This window comes from Martes martes (genome assembly GCF_963455335.1).
Source record: "Martes martes genome assembly, chromosome: 1".
Classification (NCBI taxonomy): domain Eukaryota; kingdom Metazoa; phylum Chordata; class Mammalia; order Carnivora; family Mustelidae; genus Martes; species Martes martes.
The window spans coordinates 194837386-194849700 of record NC_137888.1 but is presented as its reverse complement, the minus strand read 5'-3'; the positions used below and the strand labels follow the sequence as shown (position 1 = coordinate 194849700).

General features: G+C 51.4%; 1 protein-coding gene across 5 annotated transcripts in view; it reads left to right on the top strand.

Moving 5' to 3' along the window:
- The window catches only part of CACNA1D (calcium voltage-gated channel subunit alpha1 D), a gene marked incomplete at its 5' end in the record, with an annotated part of 425478 nt that overhangs the window by 314005 nt on the left and 99158 nt on the right, over nucleotides 1-12315 (top strand). For all 5 annotated transcript variants that reach the window (XM_080805951.1, XM_080805954.1, XM_080805952.1 and 2 more), the window contains one exon: nucleotides 9588-9757. In XM_080805951.1, the coding sequence (XP_080662077.1) occupies nucleotides 9588-9757 (170 nt within the window). The remainder of the gene's footprint in view (nucleotides 1-9587; nucleotides 9758-12315) is intronic.

The window sequence follows — 12315 nt, the reverse complement described above, 5'->3', positions numbered from 1 at the left end:
GAAATTAGGAGGCACTCCCTTTACGGAAAGACTCACCACAGGGGTTATTTCAGGATCGAAGAACAGTCCTAGTGTGGCTGCCTGGAAGTGTGACTGTTGTATACTTTCTCCAGCCTCTTGCTGTGTAAACAAAAGCCCTCCCTTTTCTCTTATCCCTCTTCCCAGACAGTGGCTCACTTGCCATCCAAGACCACCGCCCTAGATGAGCTCCCCTCCCCTAAGCCCTGTGTCACCTGCAAAGGAGCAGGTCACAGTGGGGTGCTTGGCCTTCCCCTGGGACGCTGGCAGGCTCTTCTCCTGCAAAGACAGCCTCCTGGGGGCAAATCCTGGCCTTTTGTGGCTGAGAGAAACTGGAACAAAGCCAGTGATTTTGATGAACTTTGAACCTGAGCCAGTGCCACTCATTTAAAATATTTTTTAAATTGTGAAACATCACAGGTTGTTGATTTTTTCCTCCCTTCCCCCCTACCCACCCCACCTTCTCTCCCTCCCTTCCTTTTTTTTTTTTTTAACAGAACACTTCATTTCCTCGAACAGACACTGAACTTGAGTGCTTCCCCCCAAATTAGATTTAAACATAAAAATGTGTTTTGAGCCCAACTACTTTTTTATTGTTTCATTTCCTTTATGTCTACATAGTGGAAAGAATTAACACCTAAGAAAGACTGGCCTCCACTGATCAAAACCACTGGCTGGCTTCTTCTGCTTCCCCACTCTGTCTTTTTATGAATGTTGCGTGTGAATGTGTGTGTGTGTGTGTGTGTGTGAGAGAGAGAGAGAGAGAGAGAGAGAGAGTGTGTGAATTCCTGGGTCCTCTCTTTCCCTGGAAATCTGAGTCCTAGTGGTTCACATGTGGGCTTTGCTCACTGAAGGTTTTTATGCTTGTTTGTGTTTGTTTTCTCTGTGTGTGTGCGTGCGTGTGTGCATGCCCAAATTTCAAAGCATTCGTCTACATTTTATTGGTTAAAACAAATAGCATTACAACCCAAGAAGGAATCCTATCTCTAAATCAACCTGACTTCCAGTGGCCCATTTACTTTATGGGGCGTTTGAGAAATAACAAATTCCAGAGCCAACTGTGTGGCGGCCGTCCCCTGTGACCTGCCCTGCCATTTGAATGCAGTGGTTTGTTTCAGGCTAAGTGCTCTCTCCCCCATCCTGTTGGCTGAGCTGGGGCTCCCAGAGCGAGGGATGTCAGGACCTGTAAATCCTGGCACTGTCAGGGTTTAGGGAGCTCTCTGCAGCGTGGGGCATGTGCACAGGGGTTCCTGGGGTGGGAGGGAAGCTGGCTTCTTCCAGGCAGTGTGTGTCTTCCTGGAGCAGAGCTTTCTGGAGCGTGTACTATCCCTGGGCTAAGCCTGGAGTCGGGGCTCTGGAGGAAAACCAGAATGCCAAGGGCAGGCAGTGCCTTCCATCTTGACCCAGCCCTCCTGATCCTGACCAGTAAGTGTCCTGTCTGCACATCTCCTAAGCCGGGAAGCAGAGGGATAGGGAGTCTGTGGAAAGAATGCTTAGTTTGGAGTCCAGTTGTCCTATTTCCTAAGCCTATGGTGCAGGGTCAGTAACACCACCTTGTTGAACTTCAGCTTTGACTCTTGCGAGATGGGAGGACAGTTCTTGTCCTCCTGCCCGTCCCGCATCAAGGTAGCGGGGACCTGAGGGACAGTGCACCTAAAGAGGCCTGGAGGAGCCCAGATGGAAATCCCCATACGTAAGAGGTTTGTTTCTGTTATTACTAGAAAGGGGCCGTGACCTGGCTGACCTTCCTGCAGGAAACTGAGGCAGCACCCCCGCCGCACGAGCGCAGATCCTGCTGGCACTGATGTTGGTTGGCAGGTGGGCCCCGGGCCAGGGTAGTCTCGGGTTAGGGCCGCTAAAGGCAGCTGTGCATTCAGGCTCTGCCTGTCTCCGAGCCTTCCGCTTGTGCTCTTCGCTTTTCCTCTCCCCTCTGCAGGGCTTCGCTGGGGCCCGTGTGACTGCCACCGGGGGTGTGGCTGTACCCTTGCTCCGCAATCAGGACCTCTCCTGGCCATTGCTTCTGACTCCCTCGGCCCTTAGGCTTCTTGATGCCACCAGACGTCTTGGTTGGCAGGACTGAGAGAGGCACCAGGCTGCTGCCCCGGGAAGGAAGCAGACAGTGAGGAAGGGACCACTTCGCAGCAGTCAGGGGTCCGCTTTCCCCTGGAGCCATAGAGGAGGCCAGGAGGCTTGAGCCACGGTCATGGCTGGACACAGTACGGGGCAGTGTGTTGCAAGTGCTGGCCTGAGTGAGATGGGTGTTGTGTGGGCTTGGGGAAGAGATACGGGCGAGGTCTACACCACATCCCCTGCTCCAGCTTTCCTACCGAGGTGCTAGCCCTCTACCAAAGGTCTCCATCTCCATGGCGCCCACTCTAGAAGCTGCTGTCTCCCATGGCTTCCTGTTTCATCTGTGGGGCACTTGGACTATTAGAAGTTTCTGCCTTCTCTTGCTCTGAAATCAGTCTTACTCTGCTTCTGCTCTCTCCCTGGGACCCACAGGAGGTCCACTTCCTCTTTTCTGTGGCAGCCTTCTGGAGACTTACGGACCAGAAATGGGACTCTTCTGTGGCATCTCTTCTCTATCCCCCCTCCTGTCTGGCCTTCCTCTGCCCCCCCCCCGCCCACCCACGGGCCTTTCTTTCCTGAACACGTGGCTGTGGACTTTCCCCATGGCAGGGAGCGGGGGCATCGTTTGGCCCTGGAGGAAGGTTCCACACTTGCAGAGAAGATGACTCTGGGTGGGGCCAGACCCAGGAGACCAGCGTGAGGGGGCAGAGGCCAAAGTGACCGCGGTGTGAGGGTGAGGGTCAGTAAGGACAGCCCCCACAGGTGTTCTTCAGCACCTTCTCCAGAAGTTGGAAGTTTTGTCAGAGCCATGTTACTTTTTTTTTTTTTTAAAGATTTTATTTATTTATTTGACTGAGAGAGAGAGATCACAAGTAGGCAGAGAGAGAGGGAGAAGCAGGCTCCCCGCTGAGCAGAAAGCCCTATGTGGGGCTCGATCGCAGGACCCTGAGATCATAACCTGAGCCAAAGGCAGAGGCCCAACCCACTGAGCCACCCACGCACCCCAGAGCCATGTTACTTTTGACTCACATTCTTGTTGGTGTTGAATCAACCCTGTCATCCGGTGTTTCCTGAATGCCTTCTGGCTTCAGCACCATTTTCTCCCTATTTCGACCTCATCTTCACATAGAACTCCCATAGAACAGAGCCAGTAAGGATTCTCTTCTGTCAGACTTCTGGTGGTTCCCCACTGCCTACAGGGAAGCAATCCTGATTCTGAATTTGGGATTTAAGGCTCCTCCTGGGCTGACTCTAAACTGCTTCTTGGACCTCAGCCCTTTGTACTTCTACCCGCTTCTTTCTCTGCTTCTTGGTTGCCTGCGTCGAGGTCCTTGGGAGGGTCAGTTCAGGAGCTCAGTGGGCTTCTCTGACCAATCTCTCTGAGCCTCTGCTTCCTCAGTTTCTATGTAATGAGGGTCTTAACGGTCCCTCCGTCACCTTTGATTCTCTGCAGTGAGGATGGGGTAAGGCACTGGGCTGGGCTCCATCAGGGATATCTCGCTGGGGAAGCCAGCTGGCCTGGGCGCACACACACACCTCTGTGTCTTGGTGTTCACCAAGCAGAGTGCCCTGGGGATTCAGAGGAGGGCAGGACTCTTCGTTGATGAGTGGGGATAGCCCAGGGGTAGCCAGGAAACCTGGGCCTTGATAGGTGAGCTGGAATTCAAAGGTGGGAGAAGGCTTCTCAGTTGGAGAGAGTTCTGTGGACAGAGGCTCTGAGGGTTGAGGAATTGAGAAGAGCACAGCCAGAATACAAGGTGCTTGTGATAAGGCAGGGAGATGGAGCTGGATAACCTGTGGGAGACGCCTAGGAGGCCTCGAGGGCCAGGCTAAGTGGTTGTTGCCCCTGGAGCGTTGAGGGCAGCAGTAAGGAGTCCCGAGGCTTTCTGAGCAGGACAACATCAGGATGAAGCCGCGATCTGCAGTGGGGGCCCGAAGTCGAGGGGGAGGGGAACCCTCACGCACACTCCAGCTACAGCTCCTCCAGCTGCCTCGGCGGGTGAGGTGTGTGCAGACTGGCCGGCGTAGATGGCTGGTGGTCATGATGTCCAGCGGGCAGGGAGACTCCTCACTGAGAAATTCCCCCTTAAAAAGGACATAGACTGGGAGGAAAGATTATCTAACAACCAGGATTCTCTAGCAACACGAGGCCTATAAATGATAAGGGGAAAGGGCAGGCTGATGGCGAAAGCTGGTCCAGATGGTGTGTGTGGGCTGAGACACACTCATTTCATGCCTCTGGGAGATCCCAGGAATCATGGGCTTTCTCTCCTGATGCATTCTGGCCTCTTAAGGAGGAGGGCTCATTTCATGTGCTTTGTATCCAGACTTTCCCACATGCCTACTGGAAGGGGGGGCATCTTGGGAGAGACAGAGATGTGGAAAGGAAAACATGAGAGATGGACAACATTGTCCGTCTGGGAAGAGCCTACAGTCTAGCTGGGAAGCGGAAATGCATACGCGACATAAATTTGCATTTGGTTACCCTGGTTAGATTTTTCCAAAGCTTGAAAATTCTTTCTCTTTGGAAGTAATTTCAAAGTACAGAAAAGTTATAAGAATCAGATTAACATAGTGAATAATCAATGTACCCTTTACCTGAATTCCCTTAATATTTTATCTCATTTGCTTTTGCTTTTTTGTTTTTGTACTTCTAAAAAATTTGAGTATAGTTGACACACAGTGTTACATTACTTTCAGGCATACAACATAGTGATTTGACAAGTTTATACATTACGCTGTGCTCACCCCAAGCATCGTCACCATCTGTCACTGTACACTGCTATCACGGTAGCATTGACTCTGTTCCCTGTGCTGTACCTTGTATCCCCATGACTTACTCATCCCATAACTGGAAGCCTGTATCTCCCACTCCCTTTCACTCATGTTGCCGACCACCCCGCTTCTTCTCTCCTCTAGCAATGATCAGTTCATTTGTTTTTTTTCATTTATTTGTCTATTACAAGTGTGGACTGATTTTTTAAAATTTTAATTTCTGTTTCTCATTATTTTCGGGCCCAAACTATCCCATATTTAGCCAGTGTGAGATACTTCCCTGGCTCCTGTGACCTTATGGCATGCTCTTATCATATTTTTGTTTTGCTTTTAATTTTTATTTATTTATTTTTGGTAATTCCTTACCTGTTTCATCCTGTACCTACTCTAATCTGGCCCTCAAATCAGCCATTTTACCCAAGATTTCTGGTTCCTTTTCATAGAAATGGTATTAGAGACCAAAGTCTGGGTGCCAGGTGTGCTCATAATTACTGGGGTACCTTTGCTTCCATATCCTTTCAACAGAGCTAGGAAATAAATGCATTTATATATACATATACATACACATACTTATATTTACAGATACATAGAAATCATGAATTCCCACCAACACCTCCCATTCTAGTCCATCCCCAGAGGATCCTTTCAGTCTTTCTTTCTTTCATGTTTCTAAGACCCTCCGTCTACAGCGAAAACCTTGACTCCCAACAACATGAACACATTTGCTCATTTGTTGAGTCCTATAATACATCTGGAATGATTTCAGTACTATTTTTCTCCGTAGCACTACCAAACACAAAACTCCCTGAAGGAGTTTAGCATTTATTTGCTGTTCTTCCCTCACTTGGTCCTATCCAAGGCTGAGAGCAGGCAGTCAAGAGATCCTAAGCTACCTGAGCTAGTTTTGTCTTTCTCTTTAGGATAGCTATGGTATTCGTTTGACATACAATCAGATTCTTTTGTCTCAATTCAATTCCACTTTAGGGGTATTTTCCCTCCATCCCGTCCTTGGTGATTTAATTAAGAAATTATAATTTGTGGAACATTAGCATGATCCCAAAAGTCAAAACTATAAAATTACACTTAACAGGGTCCCTCCTGTTTTGTCCCCTCCCTTCCATTGGTCCCCATTTTGCATTTTCTGCTCTATCTTTTGGATACACCCTGAAGTATAATATGCATGTTTTCTTATTACCCCTTTTTTCATACATAAAGGATAAAATACCAGGTGCCTTTTTTTTTATTAAAGATTTTATTTATTTATTTGACAGACAGAGATCACAGGAGGCAGAGAGGCAGGCAGAGAGAGAGGAGGAAGCAGACTCCCTGCTGAGCAGAGAGCCCGATGTGGGGCTCGATCCCAGGACCCTGGGATCATGACCTGAGCCGAAGGCAGAGGCTTTAACCCACTGAGCCACCCAGGCGCCCCACCGGATGCCTTTTTGTCAAAGCCCTTCTTATATCTTTTTTTCTTTTGATTGAATGTATCATAAGTAGAATTCTGATCTTGAACCAGTAGGCTTCTGTCACATGCTGAGTTTTTAGATTTCTAGTCATTTGTAAAAAAGTCAGATGGTTTCTACCAATAGCTGTTTAAAGTCAACTTTTGTAGTAGTGACTGTTATTCAGTCCTTTAGTAACAAGCTTCGAAAGTGACAAGTTCTCATGCAAAATGGAGAACTTTTTTCTTCATCCACTGAGGTCGATGGAAGATTTGGAGGACTCGGGTGGGATTTTTCTGGAGTGGAAGGTTAGTCAGGATGGGACTGGGTTATTTCCAACGGGGCAGAGAGTGATACAGGATTGCTGAGGCACTGGCTGGCTCATGGAGGTCACTCTGAGCCTAGGGTCCTATGTGTCCTCTGTTTCTCTCAGTTCTGCTGGGATCGTGTAGCTTAGAGCCCACTCAGAGCTATTGGCAATTTTCCCCCCTTTAGTATTGGAGAAAGCTCCTCCTGTTGCCTTTTTCATGTCCAGATTCAACGTAAATATTCTATTTTTCAGCTTCACATTTGTCCAACGCTTTGTGATTTCCACAGTATTCTCTTACTTAATCTCTGTGAAACAGTAGACCAGGTCTTATGTCTGTTTGCAGCTGAGAAAAACGAAACTCAGAAGAGACCATTGACAGAGCTGGGACTAGAATCCAGGTCTTCCACCAGAGAGCCCAGTGTGGTGTACAGGTCCATCACAGGGACCCCCTCCATGCTCCCCCCACCTCTTTCCCCCAGCCTGTCTCAGAGCCACCAGGAGGAGATTCATGCTTGCAAATCTCTGTTCTTTCCAATCAGCAAAGCTTGCCTGCCTGCTGAGTATTAGGCCATTCAGAAACTGCTTCAATCAGTTCTGAGTGCTCATATGAACAACTCTGTCACCTGAAGTTGTGTGATAGTGACTGTTATTTAAAACAAATGGGCCATAAGCCAGGTTTTTGTTCTCAGAAATTTTACTCATAGCAGGATTTTACCAGTGCATGTGTTACCATGTCTCAGCAACCAAGAATGGGCAACAGTGGTACCGCTTGTTAGAGTTCTCTCTCTCTCTCTTTCTTTTTCTTTCTTTTTAAATTTCTAATGCAAAGAAAGCAAAACAAAAAACAAAAACTTCATAAAATATATTAAAGCAAAATTCTCTTTTGTAAAGCCCTTGGGTTTTCAGGTAACTCTCTTACTATCTTTGTAATCTTTTTCAAGAACTCAGATGAACTATGGATCTAGAAATAAGAATACCCTGTTTTTATCATAACCATGTAAATTTCGTACTCCAAGTTCAAAATCAAATCGCAGAGATTTGGGCTTAGATACTTCTGGTGAACAATTGAAATGAGGCCCACATAGTTGCTTTTTACGATGTATTTAAGAAAACAGATGGTGTGATGCATTTTCATGTTGACACATGAACCTCCAGGGCCTCCACTACATCCTTCAGGGATGTCATTATAGATCGGGTGTGACTTTTTTTAAAACTCAAATTAATTTGGTGAACCTACCCAGAGCCGAGTCACCGTGTCCTCGGGAAGCCCAGCAGGCCTGGCAGCCCCTCATCCTCCTGAGGATGTGGTTTGCCTGAGCAGCAACACCCTGCCTCTCCTACAGGAGACGGACAGGGATTCTCCCTGGAGGAAAGGGCCCTGGGTGAGGAGTGCAGAAAACATCTCTGAGTCTTAATCAGCTTTGGTTCACCCTGCAAACTCCCTGAGGTCATATCTTCTACAGGCCAGGCCCAGGACGCCCTGCAGCCCTGCCTCCCCCACTTCCCAGAGGGGGCAGGTGGGGGTGGATCAGCCCTCACACAGCCAACGACAGCTTCTGGGGCATCCAAAATGTGGGGGGATTGGGGAGCAATGAGTGTCGTCCTTTTTCACTGGGCAGAGGGTGGCACCTTGGTGAGGGTTTTAGTTTCTTATCTGAAGCATCAGCATCCCTGGGCTTTCAAGTATCTGTTCAGCACTTTGACAGACCAGAGTGGAGAGGGAGAGGGAAGAGAGAGAAGAGGGGTTGGCCTTATGTAAGCAGATCATTTCCCCCTTCGTTCGTTGTGTTAGCTGGGTTGGGTTGCGTTGGGTTGCGTTGGGTTGTGTTAAAGAAGTCCCTGATAGGGAGATGTGCCATCTTTGAGCTAGAAGGAAGGCAGAAGGAAGACAGATGTAACCTCTGTCAGAATCCAGGGCTGTGTGTGCGGAAGCTGTGCTGTTATCTCATCTGCTTCCTTAGCAGCTTTTTAATCGTACTTAGGAAATCCATAACTCATGTAGCTTGGCTCCTGTAGCTATTCCCGGTTGGAAATGCAGATGGTTCCTTGGATGTGAAAATTGGGTAATCACCCACCTGACTCCCAGGCTTGCCTGAGCAAATGGGGGATTCTGTATGTATGTGTAGATGGAGGATTGCAGACACCAAAGGCGGAGTAAACAACAAGCAGTTGGGAATGTGTTCTGCCATGTTCTGCCAAAGCCTTTCCAGGACAGGTGTTCCCATAAATGGGCAACAAATCATATTGCCTCTTCATCTTCTATGGGGAAGACTTTTGGGAAAAGATCATGGCAAGGAAGCGGGGTTAGGGATGACAGTAGTGCTTCCTCGGTGTTCTGTTTTCTGTGTGGGGAGGGAGAACGGGGCTGTGAGGTGGGTCTGTCCTGACCCTGTCCACTGCTCTGGCGGGAAGCTGCCGATGCTGCTGATGCTGCTAGAGGCACCTGCTCCCCCTCTTGGCTCTCAGTTTGGACACGAGGGTCAGGAATGCTGTGTTTGGCTACAGGTATGGAAGAAGCCCTGCACCTGGTGTGTGCCTTCTCTGACCACAGCCTAGCCCTCCCGGGTCCTTGCTCTTTGACGTGTGATGCCCGCCCTCCGAGGAGGCTCTGGGGGAGGTGGGACATGTCTGAATCCAGGCTGCTGGTGGGGGAGGGTGGGAGTCAGCAAGCCTGCCACAATAGCATGTGGCATTTTGGTCCTGGGCTCCTTGGGATCTTGGGGATTGTTGGTTTTCTAAGGGACAGCGCATATGTGTTGATGTGGTCTCTGCAGCTCTGACAGCCACGGTCTTGCTTAGGAAGACACTGTGCTATGTCCTGTCCACATGTGTGGCCTCTGTTGCTGTGCTCGCGTGGCCGTACTCAGCGCTGTGTGTCCTGCCACAAGCCTGTTGTGTGGCAGGGCAGATGGCTCATGGTCCAGGTCCCTGAGGACGTCCTGATGTGTGCTTGTTCTCTCTGCCACCCTCAGAGAATTCTCAAAGGAGAGAGAGAAGGCTAAAGCCCGGGGAGATTTCCAGAAGCTCCGGGAGAAGCAGCAGCTGGAGGAGGATCTAAAGGGCTACTTGGACTGGATCACCCAAGCCGAAGACATTGATCCTGAGAACGAGGAGGAAGGAGGAGAGGAAAGCAAACGAAACAGTACGTAACCCCTTCCTACTCCTGACCAGAGAGAGCTCAGGGGTGATTCAGGTGCCCGCATGGCGGAGCTGTTGCTCCCCCTTGACCCGGCCTGAGAGGCAGGCGGCCTCCTCTCAGCGGCCCGGTTCCGCCCGCCCGCCCATCAGAGGGGACTGGGGCATTTACACCAGCTCTGAGACTCCGCCTGAGGTTCGGGACTCAGATTCGTGCCAGGTCACGGGGCCCGCCACAATCACTTGTCGGGAAATCGGGGACCCCCTGCTGTGGGGCACCAGCCACGGTAGGACTCACGGGGACCCCACGGCACGGGGGCTGCAGCTCCTTCCCAGCGGGGTGAGCCATGTTCCTGGATGAGAACTTGAAGAGCAGAGTCCCTCTCCGTCCTTATGCCGCCTGGAGGGGCTCGCACCCGGGCTCCACACGCGAAGCCAGGCGCTCAGCCCGTCGGGAGCTGGGAAGAATCCAGCTCAGCCATCCGGTCCAGGCAGGGCGAGGACGCATGTGAGTCGGCGTGGCTGCTTGGAGCCCGCTCCCCTCATAGCCCACCATGGCACCAGGCCTCTCGGGCACGTTCCGCAGCAGGAAGGCCCTGTGCCCAGCAACCCCTGGAGTTCATTACCATTGTCAACCGAGGTGTCTCGTTTACCACCACTTTCCACCAAAGAGGAGCTTGCACAATTCCTGGGCCATCTGTGCCTCAGGTAAAAGCAGAAATCGAAATTCAACAGTAGATTTGACCGAGAGGCTTGTGGTTTGTTTCCAATCCAGGGTAGTTCATTGTAAGGACGGAAAAGCTGTGTCAAAGACACGTGTCCCTTGAGAGGCCTGGAGAACCAAGGTGGGCCCCACCTCCTGGAAGATGGTGGAGCGAGCTCCCCTAGGGCAGGGCCCCTGAGGCGTCATGCGGTCTCTCCTTCATCCAGCAAGGAGGGCGCTGGTTGCCGGGGGGCACTCGTGAGATGGACGGGATGTGGTTTGCTCCTTCTGGGGATGGTTAGGCCTATGCATGCCGAGATGCTGCCCAGGGGGACAGAGATGCAGGTTGGGAGGGGTGGCATCTGTGTGCCCAGTGCTGAGGGGCAGGGAGCTGTGGGGCATTGGTCCCGAGCCTGGAAGGATGGTAGAGTCTGAGGTCGGTCAGTGTCAGGAGAAACCTTCTGAGCCATGGCAGAGGTGTGAGGAGGGCCCGGGGTGGGGGTGGGAGGCTCATTCGTTCGGCTGGTTGGGGGAGATGGGGCAGGAAGGCTGGGCAGGTGAGGCCAGTATGTGCCTCCTTTGTAGACAGCAGATCACGCAAGTGAAGGCCGAGCGGCCCATGGGTGACTGAGGTGGCCTTTGGTTGCTTCTAGCTGAGGACTCGGGGTCTGTGCTTCCGTTGGGAGTGTGGGTTTCCAGTCCTCACAGCTACAAATGATGGACTCAGTCCTGTGGGCTCCGAGGGGGCCAGCGGTGGGCAGACTCCTCCTCTCCTCTCCCTGTTGCTTCCCAGGGTCACTGGTGCTGCTCCCTCGAGGAAGAGACGGGGGACACAGTGCCTGAGCATTAGGAAGCTGCTGGGGGATTTCTAGAGCAGCCTTTGTGTGCTGACTTTGAGATGGGAGTTCATGTGGGCGTATTCCTTCCAGTTCCAAACTCGGTGGTGTCCTCTGGGTCAGTGGGTGTAAGAAGGGTGTCTGTGTCTTCAGGGCATTTGAGTCTGAATCCCAATGGGCTTCTTGCGGCTTCCGCGCCTATCATATGGCCGGCAACAGGCTGTTCTTGGAGCAGGCGGGATGCCTACCCCACTGTCTCCCTGCTTGTTTCCAGACTGCAGCTTCGGCGCTGACCTTGGTTGCCGGGGGTGGGGGTGGGGTGTGGGGGGGGTGTCTGCCAGCCACGTCCTCCCTCTCCCAGTGTAGCATGTCGTGTGTCAGCCGGCACAAGTACTGGTCCTTCTCCTGGGCACGGCCCCTTCCTTTACCAGTTGAGCTGTGGCTGACGGGTTGCTGGGTGAGCCTTTCGGGTGGTATCTTTTCACCCCTTCAGTGCCCCGGCTTTGGAAATGGACAGGGTCCCTGTTCGTGCCGCTAGCATCAGGCGTGGTGAGACTGTGCTTGTGCCTGGGGTTTGAGGAGTGGGCATTTTCTGTGGCCTTGAGGCAATGTCTTCTGATAGTCCTCAGAGCTCTCGCTCACTTTGTCTTGGCCCAGTACTTCCTGTGCTGCCACCACGTGTGAAGGGCCTGGCCACATTGTGACGGAACTCTGTGCCTCTGCCTTTGGAAACCTGGCTGTAGAGGGAAGACAGAGAAGCCGGGCCTTAGTGTAAGATGGGGACAAGCTGGCCTGTGATCAGGGGGCCAGCAGTCTGCTGTGGGAGCCCTGAAGGGCACAACAAAGCAACGATGGGCACATCGTTGCAAGGGCACAAGGATGCAAGGGGAGGCTCCCTGGAGGAGGTGGTGTTCCTGCTGAACTCCAGGGAGGCACTGCCTGCGGCTTCCAAAGGCACGGGGGAGAGGGGAGTGCTTCATAGGCTGGAGAAATGGCGTGAGCGAGGTACAGAAGGTGATCAGTGTT